The sequence below is a fragment of the Leopardus geoffroyi genome, chromosome D3, assembly GCF_018350155.1.
Source record: "Leopardus geoffroyi isolate Oge1 chromosome D3, O.geoffroyi_Oge1_pat1.0, whole genome shotgun sequence".
NCBI classification, from domain to species: Eukaryota; Metazoa; Chordata; class Mammalia; order Carnivora; family Felidae; genus Leopardus; species Leopardus geoffroyi.
This window is the reverse complement of record NC_059339.1, coordinates 22,348,008-22,370,732: the sequence shown is the minus strand read 5'-3', so window position 1 is coordinate 22,370,732 and position 22,725 is coordinate 22,348,008. Positions and strand designations below refer to the sequence as shown.

Genomic DNA, 22,725 nt, shown 5'->3' with positions numbered 1-22,725 from the left:
ATGCTGTAGTAGACCTTCTTGTGCATGCAAATTTGTGCATGTGTGTAAGTTTTTCCAAAGCATAGATTGCTAGCAGTAGGATTGCCAGTTTATATCCAGAGGATACCCATGATGGATAACAACAGACACTATCAAATTGTCAGCCAAAAAGAGGGCATAAATTTATATGTCCCAACAGTGTGGGTTGTCATTGCATTTCTCTTATTACTGATAGAGATTGAGTCTACTTTTATCTGTTTATTGACCAATCATGCACATTTTGTGACTTGTACATTTATATTTATTGCCATTTTGCTGTTTAGATATTTGTGGTTTTATGCTGATCTGTAGGAGCTCATTCTGAGTTATGGTTCTTTCTCCTTTGTCAATTATGTATTTTGCAAGTATTTTCTGTGTTGCTTATCTTTTAACTTGATTTATGGTGGCTTTGGTGCTATGGAATTTCTAAGCTTTCGTGTTGTAAGATCAATCAGTCAGAGCCTTATTTTTTAGTAGTGTGGAAAAGTGGAGCTTGGAGGTTTAAGATGTTGCATTAGTGACCCTTCTCTGGTCTGTTTTTGCTCTTTGGCTTTGAATAAAACCCCTTAACTTTATTAAACTTTCATTTTGCCAGCTATGTACAGTGTTGTCTCTCCTGCCCAACCTCATCCCAATTGCCATGAGGATCACAGAAGCTGTCTTGCAGAACTCCATAGCCATTCTAAACCTCACAGTTAAACTAACTCACCGATAGACATTGAGGCCCAGTCTTCCAGCACAGGCCTTGTCTGAGGCAGTGGTTTTCAGGGTGCCAAGACCCTGCCTCAGACCTGGTTCACTTTTCCCAAATGTCTTTTGAGTTCCTGCCCCGTGCTGGTGATGTCATCCTTGTGGCTCTGCAAAGGGAGGTGTATTCCTTTGTTCTGGTTGCCATGAAATACCACATACTGGCTGGCTTAAGCAACAAAAATGTATTTCCTCACAGCTCTGGAGGCTAGAAGTCTGAGATCAAGGTGTCAGCAGGTTTGGTTTCTTCTGAGGCCTCTCTCCTTGGTTTATATGTTGTTGCTTTCTAGTTGTCTCCTCACATGGTCATCCCTCGGTCTGCACGTGTCTGTGTGTGTCCTGATCTCCTCTTCTTTTTTTTTTTCTTTTTAATTTTTTTCTTTCTTTCTTTTTTTAAGTTTATTTATTTATTTTTGAGAGAGAGAGAGAGTAAGTGAGGGAGGGGCGGGGAGGTTGGAGAGAGAGAATCTCTAGGAGGCTCTGTGCTGTCAGTGCAGAGCCCAACTCGGGGCTCAATCTCACAAACTGAAAGATCAAGACTTGAGCCAAGATCAAGAGTCAGATGCTTAGGGCACCTGGATGGCTCAGTCGGTTGAGCATCCATCTTTGGATCAGGTCATGATCTCGCGCTCCATGAGCTCGAGCCCACGTTGGGCTCTGTGCTGACAACTTAGAGCTTGGAGCCTGCTTCGGATTCTGTGTCTCCTTCTCTCTCTGCCCCTCCTCCGCTTGCTTGGGCATGCACTCTCTCTCCCTCTGTCTCTCTCAAACTAAATAAACATCAAAAAAAAAAAAAAAGAATCAGATGCTTAACCGACTGAGCCCCCCAGGTGCCCTTTGATCTCTTCATATAAAAACACCAGTCATATGGAATAGGGGCCCACCTATATGACCTCATTTTACCTTAGTCACCTCTCTAAAGGCTCTTTCTCCAAATACAGTCACATTCTGAGGTACTGTGGGTTTGAACTTCCACATATGAATTTGGGTTGGGTGGACACAATTCAGCCGATAATAGGGAGCGAGCACTGTATCTGGATGAGAATCAGGAAAGTGAGGCTCAGAGAGGCTCCTGCACTTGGTTCATGTCACCTGGTGAGCAGGTTGCAGCTCTGTGCTCAGACCCATGCATCTGAACCCTAAGTGCAGGCCTCCCCAGGGCAGCCTGAGTGATGCTGGGACTGCTTTGGTTCCACTGCCATGACTTCCTGTTCATTGGTCCCACCCATCCTGTTCCCCTGCCATCCTGTTGCCTCATACTCCATGCTCCCTAAGCAGGGCAGGGCACCTATTCCCGGCTGGCTGACTCTTCTGTACCTCCTTTGGCCCCTTGGAAAAGGGTTTCAAATAATTCATTTGACTGAATGTAGCTTGCTCAATTGTTGTTGTTGTTGTGGAAAAAGATTCCACAGTAAGATAAAGAGCATTTGGAAAATGAGTAACTCCCCAGTAATCTCACACCCTCACAAAACTGTTTTTGACTTTTGCACATTACCTTCTCTTCCCCACTCTGCACATACCCTTGTATTTCACATCACTGGCATCATATTAAATATGGCCTTTATGCTCTGCCTTTTTCACCCCACTTATAACTAACAGTCTCTCTATCTTTATAATGATCATTTTAATGGCTGTGTAATATTCCACTGAGTTGATGTACTCTAATGTTTTGAATTACCGTCTGATTTTTGTGCATTTGAGTTTCCCCATTTATGCTATTATAGATAATGATGCAATGAATGTCTTTGTACTGAGTGCTCTTTGCTTCTCTTGAATTATTTCCTGAGGGAAAATTCCCGGGAGTCAGATTACTGAGTTGAGAAAGGCAACATCATCACAGCACCTTGATGAGCTGTAATATCTCTTTCTGGAATGAGCATACTGTTGTTCTATGCCACCAGCAATGAATGAGCATGCCAGCTTCACTGCCATCTCATTTGCATTTGGTGTTAATAATTCAATACATTTTGGGCCATTTTAATATACTTAAAAAGCTACCTACCTCAAAGCTGCTTTAATTTGTACTTTTTTTTTTCCATGAAGGAGGAACATTCTGCAATAGATTTGTATTTTCAATCATTTTTGTTGTTGCTTTTTTTTAAAATAAGTTTTTTGAAAAAGAAATAATTGAAGACTAGACAAATGGATACTAATCACCTGGGAATCCCAGCCCTTTGGATGTCTTGAGGGATTTGTTGGTCAAAGTGTTATTTAGACCTCAATAAGCAAAAGGCCTTTTGGTCAATAAGTGGTATAAGCAATCGAATGGGCCAGCTGGGGGCCAGCCACTTCTGTGAACAAAAAGGGCTGAAAAGAGGCCAAGCATCCTCAGAACTGCCTGGTGGGACCTGACCCTCGTTCTCCACGGGGTCCTCTAGGCGACCTGGTCTTCAGGCAGGCCACTTCTTCCAAACACATGTGCAGGGATACAGTAGCCCCTGGCTCACTCCAGAGCAAAGCCCACCAGACTCAGCTCCCAGAGAAGTGGTCTCTGGGGCTGTTACTAGCAGCAGAAGGGACATGCAGGCAGAGTCAGGCCTAAGGCACTATCCCTAGTGAACTCTATCTCGTGTTTGCCGTTTTTTAAGCTAGTTTGACCAAGTGCACTCTCCCCTATTCCATCTTTCTGATCTAAAATAATCAACAACAAATTGAAGTTTTCCCCCCTCGGAAGTTTATTTTAATTGCCTAGCAACACATTATCATAAATTGCTCTGAAATTAATTATTTGGCTTTGGTGCAGAATCATTTATTAATGAGGATAGCAGTCAGCATCTATGAGCAGCTATTCTTAGAACACTGCTGTTTTAAAGGACTTCATTCTTAAGATACCTCCACAAGGAACATGTATGCTAGGCAGGCCCTTGGAGAGGTTGATTCTCCAGACAACATAGAGGTCAATGCCTCTCTCCTGAGGGCCTGAGCCCTTCATTAGTGATGAGTTTGAGGCCCAGAGGGGGAACCAAAGGTCTCTAAGTCCCACAGCAGTGGAGGGCTGTGACCAACTCAGGTCAGGAAGCCACCATTTGATCCTGCCCTTGGGGACCTCCTCAGCCTGTGCTCACCTTTGCATGGTCTAGTCAAGGTCCAGTCAAGGGCAGAGGTGCAGAGGGGAAGGGGCTGCCTGATGGTGTGCACCAGAAATGCCATCTATGAGGGGCCACCTGCTGGGAGGGGAAGGTCGGTGACAGAAAGCTTGGGAAGGCAAGAAGGTAGTGTGTGAGTGTGTAGGCTGGGCCAAATAGGGCTCCTGATAAAGTTGCTTTCATTGATTGATTTATCAATGAATTGATTTATTTGTTTATTCCTGTGTTCATTCATTCAGTGTGTGCCTACCATGTGCTGGGCCATGCTAGAGGCTGGGAGCAGTAAGAAAAGACCACAGTCTCTGCCCTTAAGGAGTTTGCAGTCTGGTGTGGGAGATACACAAGTAAGTAGGAACCCCCACAGTAGGGCAAGTTAGGTCCTGGGAAAGAAAGAACCTTGGGGCATTCTGGGAGCCCAGGCTGGGGGAGATTCGCCTATGATCCTACTATATTAACATTCCGTGTATGGATAGTTTTCACACAATTATAAATATATTGCATGATTTACCTTTTTCCTCTTAGCATTTTCTTTTTAAGCACAGTTTCTTATTTCTGCAGAGTCATCACATACATAAGTCTAAATGGCTCCGTGATATTCCGCGAAGTTGATGAAATAAACATTTGCCTGCTGTTAGATTGTTAGGTTGCTTCTAGGTTTTTGCAACAAATGGCATTGGATGCAGAACTTTGTGCTCCTTTCCCACTGTTCACTTGTGATGAATCCCAGGGGATTCATTATTCTGGGCTGGAGGGTGTGGATGTGTGTCTGTGGTTCTTACAGTGTGCTACCACATGTTCCCCCACCCCTCTTGAGGCCTGGGACCAGTTTCCAGGTACCTATTTCTCTGTTACCCCCAGTAGTGGGATGGACAACAAGTATACCTATCTACCCCACATATGCATGTGCACACAAACACACACAGATATGTATGTGTGAATTTTGGCTGAGTGGGCGTGTCTGCCATATTACTGAGCAAAGGAGGAAACATATTGGAAACAGAGCCTGTGTAACAATGTCCTGGTAGCAAGTAGAAGTGAGGAGGTCAGCCTGTAGGGGGGCTGTTGCAGCAGCAGCAGCCCAGCGGAGCTGTGACAAAGGAGTGGTCACCATAGGCATGAGGGGAAGCCAAAAACTCTGACGTGACCAAATCAACTGGTCTTGATGTAGGGTCAATTACAGTCTAGAGACAGGGTTGAAGTTGCCTCCAGGATTGTCAGTGCAGGGTATTTGGGGTGAGTGGATCTCAGGAAGGTTACAGAGTTAGTGCACTTGATTTTAGGACATCATGTTTAAGATGTTGGTGGCTGTCCACCTGGAGCTGTTCAGGAGCTGCCCTCTATGCACGCATGAAGATGACGGGCAGGAGCGGACTGGGGTTCAGCCTGACCCACACATGGACAGGAGGGAAACTTGGACAGGCCTCAGGGCCTGAATTACCCATCCATCATCTCCTGCTCTGTCTCTTGGATTTCTCGCTGCCGGGTCAACTAAGACATTTCAGCTAGTGTATCTTCTCCTTTAAGGACAAATAGATGCTGTTCTGGCTGCCTGCGAAGCTAGGTTGCAGATTTTTAAAGTATTTCACATGAGCAGAATCTGATAATTGTTTGACATCACTTATAGCAGAAGACAATTATGTAGCAAGGAGAAGATATGTGTTCGCCTTAGTAGGACTGCATGATTTTCTTTCATATTTCTCTTTACTGTTATAGTTTCCTCCCTGGGTGTGTTTTGTTCCCTGTCTCCTCCATTATACAGCTCTAAGTAAGGGGAAGTGAAAGGAAACAGGGTCGGTGACCCCAGCATCCACTCACTGTGAGGATAGGCACCAGGTACTCAGCCCCTGTGCCTTCCCCTTCCTCAGCTCTGAGATGGAGGGCACGGCTCTGAGTTTGAAAGATTCTTCCAGCTTCCAGAGTCCATGAAACTCAGAGTATCTGGTTAAATATCCTGAGTTGGATTGTTCTTCTACATGCAAATCTTTTAAAAATAGCTGCTGTGTTCATGAAAGGTTCCCAAAGCACTCAGAGCACTGCTCCAGTCTCACCCCACTTTTCCTTACGAGGCATCTGGGAGCCTGGGGAGCAATATTCTGCTTAAGGGACCCCACAGAATGTGGTTCAGAGTGTGCCTCCCAGGTCAGGCAGAACAGGTTGGGTCCAAGCCTGGTGACCCTAGGCAAGTCACTTTATCTCAGAGCCTTAGTTTCCTCATCTGTAAAAGATGTTGGTGGACCATACCAAAGGCTATTACCATGAGGCACTGCAGGAAATGTAGGTAAAGCTTGAAGCCCAGCATGTGGCATTCAGTCAGCACTCCTCCACTGGTTGCCATTTGCATTATTCTCATGCTCTTCATTTCGTAGCCAAAAATTCAAGGCCCAGAGTGGCTAAATGCCTTATATCCCCTGGGCCAGCGAATCTAACACAATTGCTCTAGATTGATCTCCTAGGTGGAAGAAATACTCAGTTGCTTCAAAGGCACAGAAGGGAATTATTGACCCGGCACCGCTTACCCTGAGTTTATTATAACAGGAGCTTCATTGAATATTTGAAAACCTTTAAATTGGTGAAACTTGACTCAGTTGCATTAGATTACATTTGGTAAATTCCCTTGACTGAACTCCTGTGAAGAGGTGGTGTTGAGGAGGGCTTTGTCAAGGGTGGAACAAGGGCTGAAACCCAGTCCCAGGGCCCAGAATCTGTAGGCCAGTGGGGGAAACAAGATCTAAACAGGGCAGAGTAAGGTGGGAGCGAGGGCCAATAAGTACGGCCAGCCTGGGCTTAGACTGCCTTCCAGTGAGTGTTCAAGCCAAGGTGTCAGTGTAGCTAAAGCTGAGAGAGGGAGGGAGACAGGATAGGTATGTTTGTGGGGATGTAGAGACCACTGAGTGGAAGGGTGACAAGAGTCTGAGATACATTGGAACAGATTCTTTTGGCTGTTGTATTCAGTGTAGGCTGTGAGGGACCAAAGTGGAAGCAGGAGACCTGCTGGGAGGCTCTGGAAGAATCCACAGGGAAGATGATGGTGTGTCTGGCCTGGGTGGCAGTAGTGGGGGTGGTGAGAAGGGATGAGATCCTGGCTGTATTCTAAGACTATTGCTTGTCAGGATGTGCTGACCAACCGGAGGTGGGTCTAAGAGACATAGGAGTCAAGGATGACTTCCAGGTTTCTGTCCTGAGCAACTGGAAGAATGGCAGTGTCCTAGGTGAGGTGGGGAGGACTGCGGGAAGGATGAGGTCACAGGTTGGGGGTGCCATTGGGAGCTCAGACTTGGACAGTTAGGTTGGGGTTGTCCATCAGACATCCCATGGAGAACTCGTGCCGGCAGCTGGACAGGCGAATTGTGTTCAGAGAGGTCTGAGGAGAGAAGAGAGACTCTTGTTCCCAGGTGCCTGCAGCCCTGCGGTAGCAGTGCCAAGGTAGCCGGCTCCCTGGGCCCCGCCTGTTGCCTTCCTCCAGGACGGTGGACAGGTGTCTGCAGGTGGTCAGAAACAGGTGCACCAGGCTCACCGGGCGCCACAGGGGAATCAGAGGGTGACCAGGTCTCAGAGGTGACCCCGATTTCTTGGAATCACCGTCAGGCCCTGGGCCATCCTCATTTCCCATGTGCCCTTAGCTCTCAAGGGCACCTTTCCCTTTGAAATAAAGCAACGCCAATCCTGCTGCTACAGGAGGCGGCACCTTCGGCCGGATTTTCTCATTAAAATGTGACGTTTAATTGAGGAGCCCGCCGGACACCTGAGTCCGACCTGGATGCCCTCGGGGTCACACGGGGTACCTGGCGGCGGGCGGGCCGGGCCCCCGCTCCAGGGAGAAGAGACCGGGAGGCCGCAGCTCGAGCTCCGCTCGACTCCTGTGGCGCCGACGGGGTTAACGGGCTCGTGCACCGGGCGGCGGGCGGGCAGCAGTGGTGCATTGTGGTAACGCGGCGCCGGGACCGAGAGCACTCGCCACCTCCGCCGGGAGGCCCGCCAAGCTGTGCGCGCGTCTGTGGGGGCCCTCGGGCCGGCGCCATGTAGCGCCCGGCTACTCAGAGGCTGCCCCGCCACGGGGATGAAGGGACGCGGCTGCTGGGAGTCGGCCTCCGTGCGCTCCTTCTGCAGCTCCGGCTGCCTGAATAAATTTAAGAAGGGTTAGTGCTGCCCGGCTTCCGCCTAAAGGCTCGGATCCCTGCGCACGCCCGCCCGCCTGGCGCCGGGCGGGCTCCATGATCAGTCCACTCGAGCCTCTGATGTCACTCCCTCGCTGCGTGGGGAGCACGAAGAGCCTCGGGAAACCCCTGTCCCGGTACCTAGCCAGCGTGCGCTGCGGACTCGCTTCAAGCGCGGAGCATTTTGGAGAGAGGGCTGTGGCTCTAGACACTTCCGACTGATTAACAGCTGCAAAAGAAACAAAGTATAATACAGAGCTTTCTGGAAATAAGGAAGAGGCGGTCCCTGTGTAAACCCCCCACCCCCCCACGCGCTTAGTTCCCCAGAGTAGGCTTGGGGCCCGCGTGCCTCTGGAGCGCTGGTAGAATTGCTGCTTTGCCCCCAAGGGCCTCGTCCTGGGGTTCTGGGGCTAACCGTGGTGTCAGCTGTGCTCAGTGCATGACCCAACCAACTTCTCTTTGCCCTTTGAGCAAGCTGTGACAGATCAGGAGAGTCCGTGTAAGTGGCCACCTGGGTTTAAGCTAGGACCAGCTTTGAGGATGCCGCCCGCAGGCAATGTGGTCTTGTGGTCTTGAACGACAGCCCAGGGGTGTGCAGGCATGCTAGCCAGGGAGCCCTTTGTCAGCGTTGCGGGGGGGGGGGGGGGGGGGGGGGGAGGGGGGGGGATGAACCTTAGCTGTTGTTAAGGTTAAAGCCTTGCAAACTGGTGAAGCTCCTGCTTGCGGTTCCTGATGCTTGAAACTTGCATTTTTGGAGATTTTGCACGAGTGAAACTTGCTGTATTTACCGTATTGTTTGTTATAATTTCAAACTCTAAGAAAAAATAGGGTTCTTTGACTCTCTAGATCTAGAAGACACAGAGGCAGTTAAATTCACTTAACATGAATTTGTTAGAGCTCCTTTTAGAAATTAACTCCCTCTGATCTGTAATGAGCCTTGTAATTAATTTTGCTGACTGGTCACACTAATAGCTTCATAAAGCCCTGGTTTAGGGCAGACATCCTTGAAGTTGTAGACTCCAAGCCTCAGCCCTGGAGTCCGGTTTAATCATGCAGAGTCTCCTGAAAACACCATCAGAAGTCATGGAGTGTTTGTAATTACAAACATTTGAAATTTATTTTACTGGGAGCTGATGCTGTGGCTCCATCTTGAGAATCCTTTACAGAAACTTCCAAGTGAATTTTGTCTAAAGTATGTCTTCTGGTTTTAGATTGGTTTTGATTTCCAACTTTTATTTTGGATATAGTGTCATTTCTAATGCAGTTATGTTCTTAATGAAAAGTTTAAATGATGTTCCTGTTATCACTTTGGATGAATTTATTCTGAGGGTGAATTTTGGAGTTAATCTTTTAAAAAAGAAGAGAATATACAGTTAGGTATTAAGCTGTTTTTCTTCTATTGTCCTGCTGATGATTTTCTTGGTCACCATTCTCTTGAACATTTGGCTGCTGACAGGGAGCATTGGGCCTCATATCCACTTGCTTTCTGCTTGGTTGTGAGGATACTCATCTTTGTCTGAAAGCTAAAAAGCAGCTGTACCTCAGGACTGATGACAGTAACTTCTTTTGTTCACACACACACACACACACACACACACACACACTCAGCCTGAGTGGGGGAGGGGCAGAGGGAGAGAGAGAATTCCAAGCAGGCTCTGCACTGTCAGCGCAGAGCCTGATGCGGGGCTTGAACTCAAAAACTGTGAGATCATGACCTGAACTGAAATCAGGAGTTGGATGCTTAACCAACTGAGCCACCCACATGCCCCAAGAGTAACCTCTTTGACTGCTAGACCCCTCCAGGCCAGACCTTCCTTCTTACCTCTCTTGTGTCCCACTCTCCACAGTAGGTCTGAGGATGAGGAGCTGTGGAAGTTGTAGTTGGGTGGGCATGGTGCTTAGAACAGGACCTGGAAGGGAGTTTGCTCAGCTGTGGGAGGAGCCCCAGGAGCCAGCACAGTGGGTCAAGAGCAGCCAGGATTCAGCCTCAGTGTCAGATGCCCTGGGGGCAGACTGCAGAGTGTGTCCCTCTGGTGCCATGTGAGTAAACATTCTGTAAGACCAAACAGAACATTTCTGTGGGCAGGATAATGCTTGCAAACCTGGCCAGCTAGAAAGAGCGGAATGAGAAGCACAGAGATGGACCCTGCGGGGGGCCTGGTTAGCGGTCAGCTCTGGGAGGTGGGAGCCTCTTGGCCCCTCGAGTGTGGGTGTAACAGGCACAGGTGGGGCCCTCATCCCCAGCTTGCAAATGAGGTGAGACTGGCCTTCTCCTTTCAGAGACATTGAAGGGTATTGCAATGAGAGGCCATTCCAGACACATCTACCCTCAGAGAAGGGTCCCGGTGAAATTGTGCAGGTTGAAGAGAGAGCTGGGCTAGCAGCCTGCCCTAGGCACTAGGGGCTGAGATCCAGGTAGTGATCATTTAGGTGGCAGGGTGGCATCTGGGCCTGTAGAGGTTCATCACATGGGCTATTACTCTGCGTGGGGGTGGGTTCCCACCATGGATCCAGGGTGTCAGGGGGCCTGAGTACTTCTCCTGACTCTGCTGCTGGGCTGTGTGACCATGGGCAAGTCCCTGTCCCTCTGTGGAGGGGGGATGCTCCCGCCTCTGTAAATGACAGAGAGGAGTGGGTTGAGAAGGCCTAGTGTCTGTCCTGCCCTCAGACCTGGGCTTGTGAAAAGGAGCCCTGGGGGGTCTGTTGACGGGAGGCTGCTCCTCAGTGGGCAATGGGCTATTCAAACCACACCTCCAGTGCTTGCCTGACCTTCAGCTAGCTTCTTGACCTTTCTGATCTGCAATTTTCTTGTCTAAAAGATGGCATTAAACCTACTTACCTGGCAAGATTGCTAGGAAATTGAAATAAGATAATATATATCCACACCTACTAATTAGTCAATCAATCAATCTGTGTGTCCCTGTGTTTCAAACAGAGCCAGGAACCACAGATGAGGAAATGCCCATTCAGGGTCTCTCGTAAGCTCTGAATTCAGCCATTGGCCGTTCACTTATTTGCTTGTGTGTGCACATGTGGACAGTTGTATATAGAACTTCTGCATCTTTTTGGAATATAAAGTTCTCTTTTTTAAAAAACCTTATTTATTTTGAGAGAGAGAGAGAAGGGGAGGAGCGGAGAGAGAAGGAGAGAGAGAATCCTAAGCAAACTTCCCACCAGCAGTGAACTCTGAGAACAGTGAGATCATGACCTGAGCTGAAACCAAGAGTTGGATGCTTAACTGAAGTTCTGAAAGAGCAGAAAATAGGGACCCCTTGTCCTGGCCATGAAGACTCACCAGAGGTCAGAGCCAGGTGACCTTGGCCTGTCCACAGCTCTGCTGAGGTTGCCACTTTCCCATTTGTGGCCTCAAAGAGCCCCTGTGTACCCATGAGCCAGCCTCCATCTTCTGAGCCCAGCTCTGATTGGCAGCACTTGCACAGTGGAGAGAGGCTGAACTGAGCTTGGCGAAGACTGGGTGATGTGTCACGGAAACAGGAGGGGATAGGGACAACGGTAGCAACATGAGCCATCATCAAGGGCAAGTTTATGGGGTCAGGCAGGTCAGGTGTCTTTGCACAGGCTCCCAACAGAGTCAGTGGCAAGCATGCTCCAGCTTCTAGAGTGTAGGTATGATATAGTGCCAGGTACTTGACTGTTCTGAGGGCCTGTTGTTTTGATGAGGGTTGTTTGTTTGTTTTTGCATCTTTGAGGCCTAGAACAGGTACCATTCTCAGAGAATGCTTCCCATGGAACATCAGCTGAGAATTGCTGTTGGGTATGGTGTCCTTCAAAAAGTCATAGGTGGGGTTCTTTTGTGTTCATTTTGGGGCTTGCCAACTGATCTTGTGTTTCCCTGCATTGTGCTCCCAGGTGTCTGCTGAGGTCCTTGGGAAGAAGGACTGAGGCACAAAGTGAAAGGCTAGCTCTCTGTGCTAATCATTTTCTGTGTGTGTACTGAATGGCCCCCTAGTGCAGTGCCTGGAGATTAGCAACTCTGACCTCACTGGGCCTGGCCTCACAGCCCACCCAGTCCAGCCTCACTCTGCTCTGCCCACTCAGCCGAATTCCTTTGCTCATCCCTCACATGTTAATCAGATTCTTCCTTGGAGGCCCTGTGCCCATCCTAGTTCTCCTGAAGCTTCCCCAAACCCCTCAAAGGTTACCTCTCCCCTCAGGCCTCTCCTGGGCCTGCCTCCTGTAGCGGACCTGGGTTGTTTGAATACAAGCCATGTCCCCCTCAGAGGCTGTAAGCTCCCAAAGGTGGAGCCTGGGTTCCGCCTGTGTCTGTGATGTGCCCCCTACTCCTGGTACTTGGCCCTTTGCAAATTGCTATTCCATAGCCAACCCACCAGCATGGAAGTGAATAGAGGGAAGGGCCATCTGAGGCTGAGTGGTCAGGAGCATTCTTGGCTGGTGTCTTCCCCTTGAAGCTGGGGTTCTCAGCCTCCTGTTTTCCCTCTGGGAAACAGGTTTCTCCTGGTTCACTGGAACTCTCCTGACTCAAGATTGAAGAAATAGAGGCTCCTGGGTGTCTCACTTGGTTAGGCATCCAACTCAGTTTCAGCTCAGGTCATGATCCCAGCGTTGTGGTTTGAGCCTCATATCAGGCTCCGTGCTGAACATGGAACCTGTTTAAGATTCTCTCTCTCTCTCTTTTCTCTCTCTCCCTCTGCCCCTGTCCCCTGCTCACACACACACACACACACACACACACACACACACACACACACAAACACTCTCTAAAAGAAAATACAAATACGTTTAAATATTGGAGCAAGGGGTGGAATCTGTCCTGCTTTGCCTCTTCTCATCCTACCATGGTAAGTGGCTCCCCTGGAACAACCAGGGAAGCTCAGAGGTGTGAGGAAGTGGGGCTCTTAGGTAAATGTGGGAGATCATAAGGAACTTCCTGGAGGAGGTGGTGCCCAGATGGGTGTTGGAGGATGAGGATGAGTGGGCAAGTAGGGGGTGGGGATAGGCAGGTGTTTAGTTAGGCTTGAGCGAGCTGTCAGGGCCCTTGACAGGCAAGAGGCGGAGCAGAGCCTCACTGGTGGGTTGGATCCAAAAGGACAGGTAGGCAGGAAAGGATGTGAGCTCTGCTGGCTCTGCAGGTGGTGTATGGCTTATACAAAGGAGGCTTTAGAGTAGCATTGACCCCATTTATGTCCACCCTGGGAAGGACATCTGACCTCACGAGTGGTCACCATTACTTGGTGTGATGCATGGAAGGAGGACATTCTCTCACAAGCATGTTGCCTGGAGGGAGCCTCTGTCTGCATACCTGTAGGATGGAGGTGGGGAGCAATATGTATGAGAGTCCCCTCCCCCCGCCTTCCCGGCACATGGTAGCTGCTCATCCTTATTACTATTACTTTGTGGAGCTTGAAATGAAAGGGAATGTGAAGCCCTTGGCACACATAAGGGGGCTTAATCAGTAGTGGCAAATATGATGATTATTGTATCATTGTACTGTATCATTCTATGGATGGGGAAACTGAAGCTAAAAGACTTTCCCAAGATCACAGGCTTAAGTGGGACCCAGAGCCCGCATGCTCTGCCAGCATTTATCGTGTGTCAGTAGAATGGATGGTCAAGGGGCAGGGGAAGGCCAGCAAGGGAACAGTATAGACCAAGAATCTGCTGGACTCTGAACAAGCCTGGCCTAGCTAGAGGCCACATTGGTGAGGCCTGGGCCTCAACTTCTGGGGCAGAACATGGGAAGTGCTAAGTGTGGTGATTTGGGGGGGATTCCTTATTGAAAATGCTAAATGCCAGGGGGAAGTTTTAAATGTTTCAATGCTTTTGGGTCAGAGTGAAGAGCATTAAATGGTAAGAGAAGACAGTAGAATTTTTCTTTTCTATTTTAGCAGGAAATCTGGTTAGTCATTCACTCTATGCTAAGAACTGTCCGAGTAGCTGTATGGAACACACAGCATCCACAGCCAGGTGACAGGAATCTAGCCCAAAGGGGCTGGGCATGCTGGAGCCCTGCCCACATCCTTCTGAGCCACCACATGGGTTCCTCTCCTGCCACCCCTTTGCCCCTGGGAAGGAATGGATGATGAGCACGGCCCTGGCTGGCCAAATTCAGAACTCAGGAGTTCATGCCCTGTGGAGAGGATTTGAGCCTATTCACACAGCATGAAGCTCTCAGGAGTCCATGAGCTCTGCTAGGGGGCAGTGATGCGACAGGTAGGTAGGCAGGGAGCCCAGCATGGAGGGCCCACTCTGGGCAGGCAGCTAAGTAGGGTGGGTGGGTTGGATGGGCTGCACGCAGGGGCATCGCAGGTAGAGAGAACGACATGTTGGGGATACTGAGGAGGGCTGCACGTGGGAGAGCATGTGGGTATCACCATGTGTAAGGGGGAGGCCATCAGGTAGGGAGAACAGAGAGCTAATGGCGGTGGGGGGGGAGTGGAGAAAGGTGGGCAGAGTGGGCTTCCCCCAGTGCTCTGGACTGGCTGTGCAGAATTCCCTGTCTGCAAATAGGCTTCCTGTGTAAACTCTGAGCCCCTAGGTGGCAAGTGGACCACTGTGCTGGATTTGAGGGCTGAGAGGGAAAAGAGGGTCATGAACAGAAGTGGCCTCTACTTGGAGGACAGTAGAGAATAGAAGCTGGTTGTGCATTCATGGCTGTGCCCTTGAGCAGCAGCATGCCAGTGAGGAGGGTACTGGCAGCATGGAGGTGACAAGACTGTAATGGGCCCTGGGCTGCCCCAGCCAGGGTTCTGTTGCCATTGGTGGCTGCAAGGAGCCTGGAGAGTGTGATGTGTTCTCTGGGGAGCTGGTTCACTGATTGTTCACAGGCTGGTGTGCAGGGCTGCAGTGAGCCCACTTGGTGCCCATCTTTAGAAAAGGGCACCCCTCCTTCAAGATCTTTTACCTCCACTTAACCTGAAACTGTTGTAGTATACTAATTTTGTTAGAGCAGTGCTCTTTTTTTCTTCATTTGCTGTTGTAATAAAAACAAATATACAGTGTCTGTTGTGAAAGGTGCCCCCTGTGGTTGTGCAGTGGGCAGCCAGCTCAACCATAAGCAATAGCCCTGTTAATATCAACACTTCCTAAGAGCAATGTTTGGCCCCAAGGATTACACAACGACCTCTGTTGTCTCTAGGCAAAGAGAGAGAGTGCTGTCCAGGTGCCATGCCAAGAGAGATGACTGCAGGGAGCCTGGCATAGACCAAAGTGGGAGAAGGACTCAGAGATGCCATGTGAAGCTATGTGCAGAGGCCTCAGGGAAGCCGGAAAAATAGAGAGAGAGGCCTCCAAGCCACGGGAGAAAGAGGCAGCCTGAGTCAGTCTTCATGGGGACTGAGAGGTTTGCAGTAGGTACTTATTCCTCTGACCTCATGAGGGAGTGTCCTACAGCGTGCAGCACTGCCCTCTGCAGAAACAAGTCGTTCCCTCGCTGCCTGGTTTTCCTGTAAAGTGCCAGTCAGCACAGACCAGCAGCAGCATCTGATCAAATAGATGAACAATATGAATAAAGATGAGGTTATGGGCTTCAGGCTGCCAGAGATAAATTTCCTTTTATGTCCTGTTTTCCTCTGACGTGTGTGTTGAATAATGACACCTGACGCACATCTTCAGAAATAGTAGCTACTCAGGCTGGATGGTGTGGTGAGGTCAAAGGAGGCCACGGACTCAAGGAAGGGGGATCCCCACGTGGGCAGCGCTCTGCGTCCTGACCTGGTGGGCCCAGTGTCCTTGTGGCTATCGGTGGGAGCTGGTTCATGGACAGATGTTTTCCCTGAGAGGCTAGAACTGACAGCCAGCAAAGCCCCCTGGGTCCCACCCTCTGCCTGCATCAGAAGCAGCGCAGTTTGTTTGGAGGGGCCCCTAGAGCATGACTCTTGGCTCATTAACCATTTAGAAGCTGCTTTTCTGTGTGATGAAATCCCCTCCCCATACCCACTCTTCACCTCCCCCAACAGACGCACACACAGACTTTATTCTTAGCCAAACTGGGGTTCATCTTCTGCATCCTGCACATTCATTATTTTTAAGGGTTGTTTACCATTAAAGCAACAATTCCAGATGTTCAAGATCCTGGTGTTTCCATAACTCACATCGCTGTTTTTAGGTCTCTATTTTTAGTCAGTGTTTTTCCTTTATGCAAACATCCTTTTTACATCATTGAGGTACCAAAAAAAAAATACCATTTTCACATGGCTTGTACATCATAAGCACTTTCCCACGTTATCACAGGCTTAAGAAGTATCTGTTGAATGGCTGTGGAACATCTTTTCCTTCTGTTAGACATTTCGTTTCTTCCCAGATTGTCACCAGAGCCAAACTGCTGCCTGAGCATCTTTGGCACATAAGATTTTTCTTTGGTGTCTCTTTCCGGACAAATTCCCAAGAGTACTGTTGCTGAGTCAAAGAGAGTGATTGCTTCCCTCTGGCAACTCCATGGCCCTGGGCCCAAAGTGTTCTGGTCCATCACGCTCTCGGGGCTGGGTGTGGACATCTTGTCCTCTCCCCCTGCCCTGCACTAGCCTTCCATCATTCTGAGAGTATTTTTTAGCCAGGCATAAGATTGTGCCTTATTAGTGTTTTAACTTGCATTTAACTAACCAGAAAGGATGAATTTCCTCCTACCCACGAATTTCATTATTATTTGTGGTTACCCTTCCATGGCTCATCAGCTACATCTTTTCCTGCCCTGTGTGGAAACCCAAAGGGTAACATTATGAGTGTTGTTGGTTTATGTCAGACATGGCTCGAACCCAAGCCAGACAGGACTGCCTGGGACCCTGGCACTGCTCCACTTTGCTTGGTGGGTGAAGTTCTGAGAAATGGTCCTTGGAACTGTCATCCCCTAGCAGGATCCTCCGCCTAACTTGTGAGGCCCCTTGTTTGAAAATTATTAAGAGTTTCAAGAGGGAGGGGCACCTGGGTGGCACAGTCAGTGCCAACTTGGGCTCAGGTCATGATCTCCTGGTTTGTGGGTTCGAGCCCTGCGTAGGGCTCTATGCTGACAGCTCAGAGCCTGGAGCCTGCTTCGGATTCTTTGTCTCTCTCTGCCCCTCCCCCGCTCATGCTCTGTCTCTCTCTTTCTCTCAAAAATAAATAAACATTAAAAAAAAAAAAGAGTTTCAAGAGGGAGGCAGCTGAACATTAAACCAAGCATGAGGACCTTCTGACTTTGGGCCCTGTGTGACTGTGCAGGTCACATGCCTGTGGTGGCCCCTGTTCGTCCACTCCTTGGAGTCATCTAATTGGCAGTGGAGAGAGTTTGGAAGTGGTTTGCCTGACTGTGCCAAATCCACCCTTCAGCTTTCCTAAGGCCTAGTTGAGATGCAGAGATTCCAGATCCAGATATGGATGGGCTTCTGACATGAGGCCCTGCTCCTGCTGCTCTTGACTGACATTGGCTGTTTACCCTCCCAGGTCTCCCCCGCCCTGGACTTTTTCTCAGTGGCCATTTCTGTGCCCACTTACACCTCACCCTGACCACTAGTGGCTCTTTCTGATAGAGAGCTGTCCCTCCTGCTCATCTTCACCTACCTTTGCCAAGCAGAACAAGAAGTACCTCACTGCCCTGAATATTTAATAACATCCTGTGCTGTTTTTCCTGTGTGCACTTTCACCTTTGCCTTTCCCACTTCCGTCTTGCCTTCCCCCTCCTGAGCCTCTTCTTGCCAGCCCAGGGCTAGGAGGAGTTGTTGCTTCTGTAGAGACAAGTTGCTAATCCAAGTGGCTGCAGATAGCTGCTGATAATCAGTAGCTATTTGCACTTGCTCTTAATTGGAAATGCCAAGCTGTCTCCCTGATCCCCGTCCCCATGTTCACCCTGCAAACAGCAGGGGTTCTGGGGGTGGAGGTGGGGAATGTTAACTTCAGAGGGGGCTCCAAAACATGGTGGCATTCTGAATGGAACAAATGGGTTTCCAAAGAAGGCGAGTATGTGAACCCTGGTGTGTGTTCTCAGTAGTGGCATTCTGCAGGGGACCTGGAGGACAGTTCCTGGAATGTGCCTCCTGCATTCTCCCCATGAATTACATAGAGTTTGGAGCTTTCTTAAATGGTCCTTGACTTGATTTAGCTCTTACTGTCATGAGAAATGTGTCCTTACAGTCATGGATTTTGTTCGTTTGTTTGTTTGTTTTCCATGTTTTATATTTTTCAAAGTTTGAATCAGGAAGGTATCGATGTGAATTACACATTAAGTTGAGAAGGGTTCAGTTACCCATACAAAGGAAAATCATGTAGCCACAGAATCCATGACTGTCACAGTTAGAGGGATCTTGTAGGTGATTCACCTAGCGCTAATGGTACAGACAAGGAAACTGAGGCCTGGAAACACACAGTTGGCACAGTTGGGAATCCACGGAGCCAGCCATCCACTGCCAGATGAGATCAGTGGATGCAGTCCCAAATCATTGCCATTTGGCTATTTAAATGATTTTTGACATTTTTTCCAGATTACAAAGATAATTCATGCTCAGTGTAGAAAATTTAGTAAAGAAAAAGCACATAGAAGAAAAGAAAAAGCACCTGTAATTCTATTGCACAGAGATAACCACAAATAATTTTAATTTTGTTAAACCCTAACGTGGGAAGATGCGTTTGAGTTTGACCTGTGTTTTGAAGCTTAAAATATTGGTAAATTTTTAGAGAAGTACTTGACTGAACAGGAAAAATACCATGGGATGGTACTGAATGTAGAAAAGTATACACTAGGCTCATCATGAGAGGACACATTCAAGAGAGAGATGATGTGCATTTAACGAATGTCACCTGCAAAGCATAGAATAATTCTGTGAATGAATTTAGCCCAAGAATTAGCTAGGATATTGCCACTTACCTGCGTATATCCATTTACCTCTTACCCTATCCCCTGTACCTTCCTTCTTCTTCCTGCAGTGAACCACTATCCTAAATTTTGTATTTATCATGTGATTGGTTTTTTAAAAAATATAGTCTTATTTCTAACATCATTTTGTTTGGAAGGTATACTGTTTATTTTTTTATTTTAGCTCAAATAAAAATCAGACTCTATGCATCTTTTAGGACTTGTTTTTTTCTCTTTCACCATTATGCTTTTAAGATTAATCTACATTGTTGGGTGTGGCTATTGTTCATTTCCACAGCTTCTAATATTCTTTTGTGTGACTATATCACAATTCATGTACCCTTTTTCTGTTGATGGACATGAGATATGTTTCTGATACTTGGCAGTAATGAGCTTTGCTGCTATGAACATTACTGTACACATCTCCAAGTCCAAAAGTTTGCCAAGGGGTTACCTGGGTAAGCCATTTCCAGTCATGGGATATACAAAGGATGAGTTTTGAAAAATAATACCAGATTGTTCTTCAGAATGGTTGTACTGATTTACTTTCTCATTGGGTAAATATGGGTGAGTTCCCTTTGATTGCCATTCTCTTTAACACTTGGTTTTGTGACATGTATTCTTGCAAATCTGATGGCCCTTAAATGGTATTTCTGTATAATCTTAATTGGCATTTCCTTCATATCAGAATAGTGTAAGCATTTTATTGGTGAGTATATATATCTTATATGAAATGCACTTTTCTGTTGGTAGTTCGTCTTTTTTTATGTTTTTGTAGGAGCTCTTTATATGATCGTGATACCTACCATTTGTCAGCGATAAGCTTTTAGTTTTTTTTTAATTTGTTAAAAAAATTTTTTTTAATGTTTATCCATTCATTTTGATATAGAGATCATGTGTGAACAGGGGAGGAGCAGAGAGACAAAAAGAGAGAAAAATCCCAAGCAGGCTCCATGCCATAGGAACAGAGCCCAGTGTGGGGCTTAATCCCATGAACCATGAAATCATGACCTGAGCTGAGGCCAAGAGTCGGGCACTCAACCTACTGAGCCACCAAAGCACCCTTAGTTTGTATTTTTGTATCATTTTATTTATGATGTCTTCTGATAAACATACTTATCTTTTTAATTTTATTTTAATTTTTATTTATTTATTTTGAGAGAGACAGAAACAGTGTGAGCAGGGGAGGGGTAGAGAGAGAGAGGGAGAGAAAGAATCCCAAGCAGGCTCTGTACCAACTGCGCAAAGCCTGGTGTGGGGCTCTCAAACTCACGAAACCATGAGATCATGACCTGAGCTGAAACCAAAAGTCTGATGCTTAACTGACTAAGCCACCCAGGCGCCCCTTAACACACTAATGTTTAAATAGCTTCATTGGGGGGCGCCTGGGTGGCGCAGTCGGTTAAGCGTCCGACTTCAGCCAGGTCACGATCTCGCGGTTCCGGGAGTTCGAGCCCCGCGTCAGGCTCTGGGCTGATGGCTCAGAGCCTGGAGCCTGTTTCCGATTCTGTGTCTCCCTCTCTCTCTGCCCCTGCCCCGTTCATGCTCTGTCTCTCTCTGTCCCAAAAATAAATAAACATTGAAAAAAAAAATTTTAAATAGCTTCATTGGAATATTCATATACCACAAACTCACTAATATAAAGTGTATAATTCAGTGTTTTTTATTGTATTCACAGGGTGTACAACCATAATCTAAATTATATTGTTGTCCCTCCTAAAGGAAACCATAGCAGTCATTCCACATCCCTCCTCTACCAACCCCAAGCAACCACTGACCTACTTTTTGTCTCTATAGGTTTGCCTATTCTAGATATTTCATATAAATGTCATATATTTTTATGTCTGGTTTCTTTCATTTAGCATAATGTTTTCAAGGTTTATCCATGTCATAGCATGTATCAGTACTTCTCTCCTTTTTGTCACCAAAAAACGACTCATTGTGTGGTTATACAACATTTCATTTTATCTATTCATCAGTTGATAGGCATTTGTACTATTTCTCCTTTTTGGCCATTATGAGTAATGCTGCTGTGAACATTGGTGTATAAGTTTCCGTGTGGATGTGTGCCTTCATTTCTCTTGGGTAGATGCCCACGAATGGGATTGCTGGGTCATACCATCGTATTGCTGAGTTATACAGTTTAACTTTTTAAAGGTACTGCCAAACTGTTTTTTGCCGCGACTGTACCATTTCACATTACCACAACTGTACCATTTCACATTACCACGGGCAGCAGTGTATTAGGGTTGCAATTTCTCCATTTCTTTGCCAACACTTGTTATTTTATGATTATTATTATTATTGTCATCCTAGTGGGTGTGAAATGCTATCTCATTGTGGTTTTGATTTTCATTTTCCTAATGACTAAGAATGTTGGGCATTTTTTCATGTACTTGTTGGTCATTCATATATCTTGTTTGGAGAAATGTCTATTCTAACCTTTGTCCATGTTTTATTTGAGTTACTTTTTTTTAATGTTTATTTACTAATTTTGAGTGCAAGAGCATGGGGAGAGGGGCAGAAGTAGAGAGAGGGAATCCCAAGCAGGCTCCTCACTGTCAGCTCATAGCCCAATGTGGGGCTTGATCCCATGAACCATGAGATCATAATCTGAGCTGAAATCAAGACTCAGATACTTAACTGACTGAGCCACCCAGGCACTACTGTTTGAGTTTTATTATATGAGTTCTTTATATTTTCTGGATGTCTTTTATCAGCTGTATCATTTGCAGATGTTTCCTCTCATGTCTTCTCACTCTCTTGATGGTATCATTTGTAGCACAAAAGTTTTAATTTTGTTAGTGTCTGATTGATCTATTTTTTTTTCTTTTGTCATGTGTGCTTTTGGTGTCATATCTAGGTATCCACTGCCTAATCCAAACTCATGAAGATTAACTTCTGTGTTTCTTCAAAGTATTTTATACTTTTAGCCCTTAACATTTAGGGGGATGATCCATTTTGAGTTAGTTTTTGTCTGTGGTGTGAGATAGGGGTCCAACTTCATTCTTTTGTGTGTTTTCCAGCATTTTTTAAAAAGATTACTTTTTCTGTACTTAATTGTCTTAGCGTCCTTATTGAAAATCAATTGGCTATAGGGGCACCTGTGTGGCTCAGTAGGTTGAGCTTCTGACTTTGGCTCAGGTCATGATCTCCCAGTTAGTGAGTTCGAGCCCTGCATCAGGCTCTGTGCTGACAGCTCAGAGCCTGGAGCCTGCTTCAGATTCTGTGTCTCCCTCTCTCTCTGCCCCTCTCCTACTCACATTCTGTCAATCTCTTTCAAAAATAAATAAACATTAAAAAAATTTTTTTAAAGAAAATCAATTGGCCATAAACGTAAGGATTTGTTTCTAGATTCTCAGTTCTGTCCCATTGATCTATATGTATATCCTCATGCCATTACCACACTGTCAAGAGACACTCTTAATTTTAATTTAGTTGAATTTATCAGTCTAATGATATATTCAGTTTTAGGTTTCTACCTAAAGATAACATATTTTTCTATATTTTCTCCTTGTAAGTTTTAAAGTTTCACAATGAAGTCCTTAATAATACATCCAGTATTGATTTCTGGATAAGATGTGAAATGTGTAGTTAATTTCATTTTTCCCCATGTGGTCAATTACTTGGCCTGGTACTGTTTATTGAACAGTTCTTTTTCCCCCCACTGATCTGCTCGATTACCTCTGGCAACTATCAGAGTTCCACATATGCTTGGATCTCTTTGGGACTCTTCTCTCACTTCATAGGACAGCTTTTCCCTTTTACTAGTACCATGCTGTCTTAAGCACTTTATAGTACATTTTGATATCTTGTAGATCAAGTCCTGTAGCTCTCACTTCATAGGACAGCTTTTCCCTTTTACTAGTACCATGCTGTCTTAAGCACTTTATAGTACATTTTGATATCTTGTAGATCA

The 22,725-nt window shown here is 46.8% G+C and overlaps 1 protein-coding gene across 4 annotated transcripts in view; it reads left to right on the top strand.

Moving 5' to 3' along the window:
• Positions 1-22,725, top strand: part of OSBP2 (oxysterol binding protein 2) — a 180,683-nt gene that overhangs the window by 98,909 nt on the left and 59,049 nt on the right. Inside the window, exon 1 of one of the 4 annotated variants that reach the window (XM_045458324.1) lies at positions 7,894-7,987. The exons of the other annotated variants lie outside the window; for them this stretch is intronic. Within the exon in view, the coding sequence (XP_045314280.1) occupies positions 7,909-7,987 (79 nt within the window). The 5' untranslated portion in view covers positions 7,894-7,908. Of the gene's footprint in view, positions 1-7,893; positions 7,988-22,725 lie in introns of those variants that run through there. 4 annotated transcript variants of the gene reach the window in all.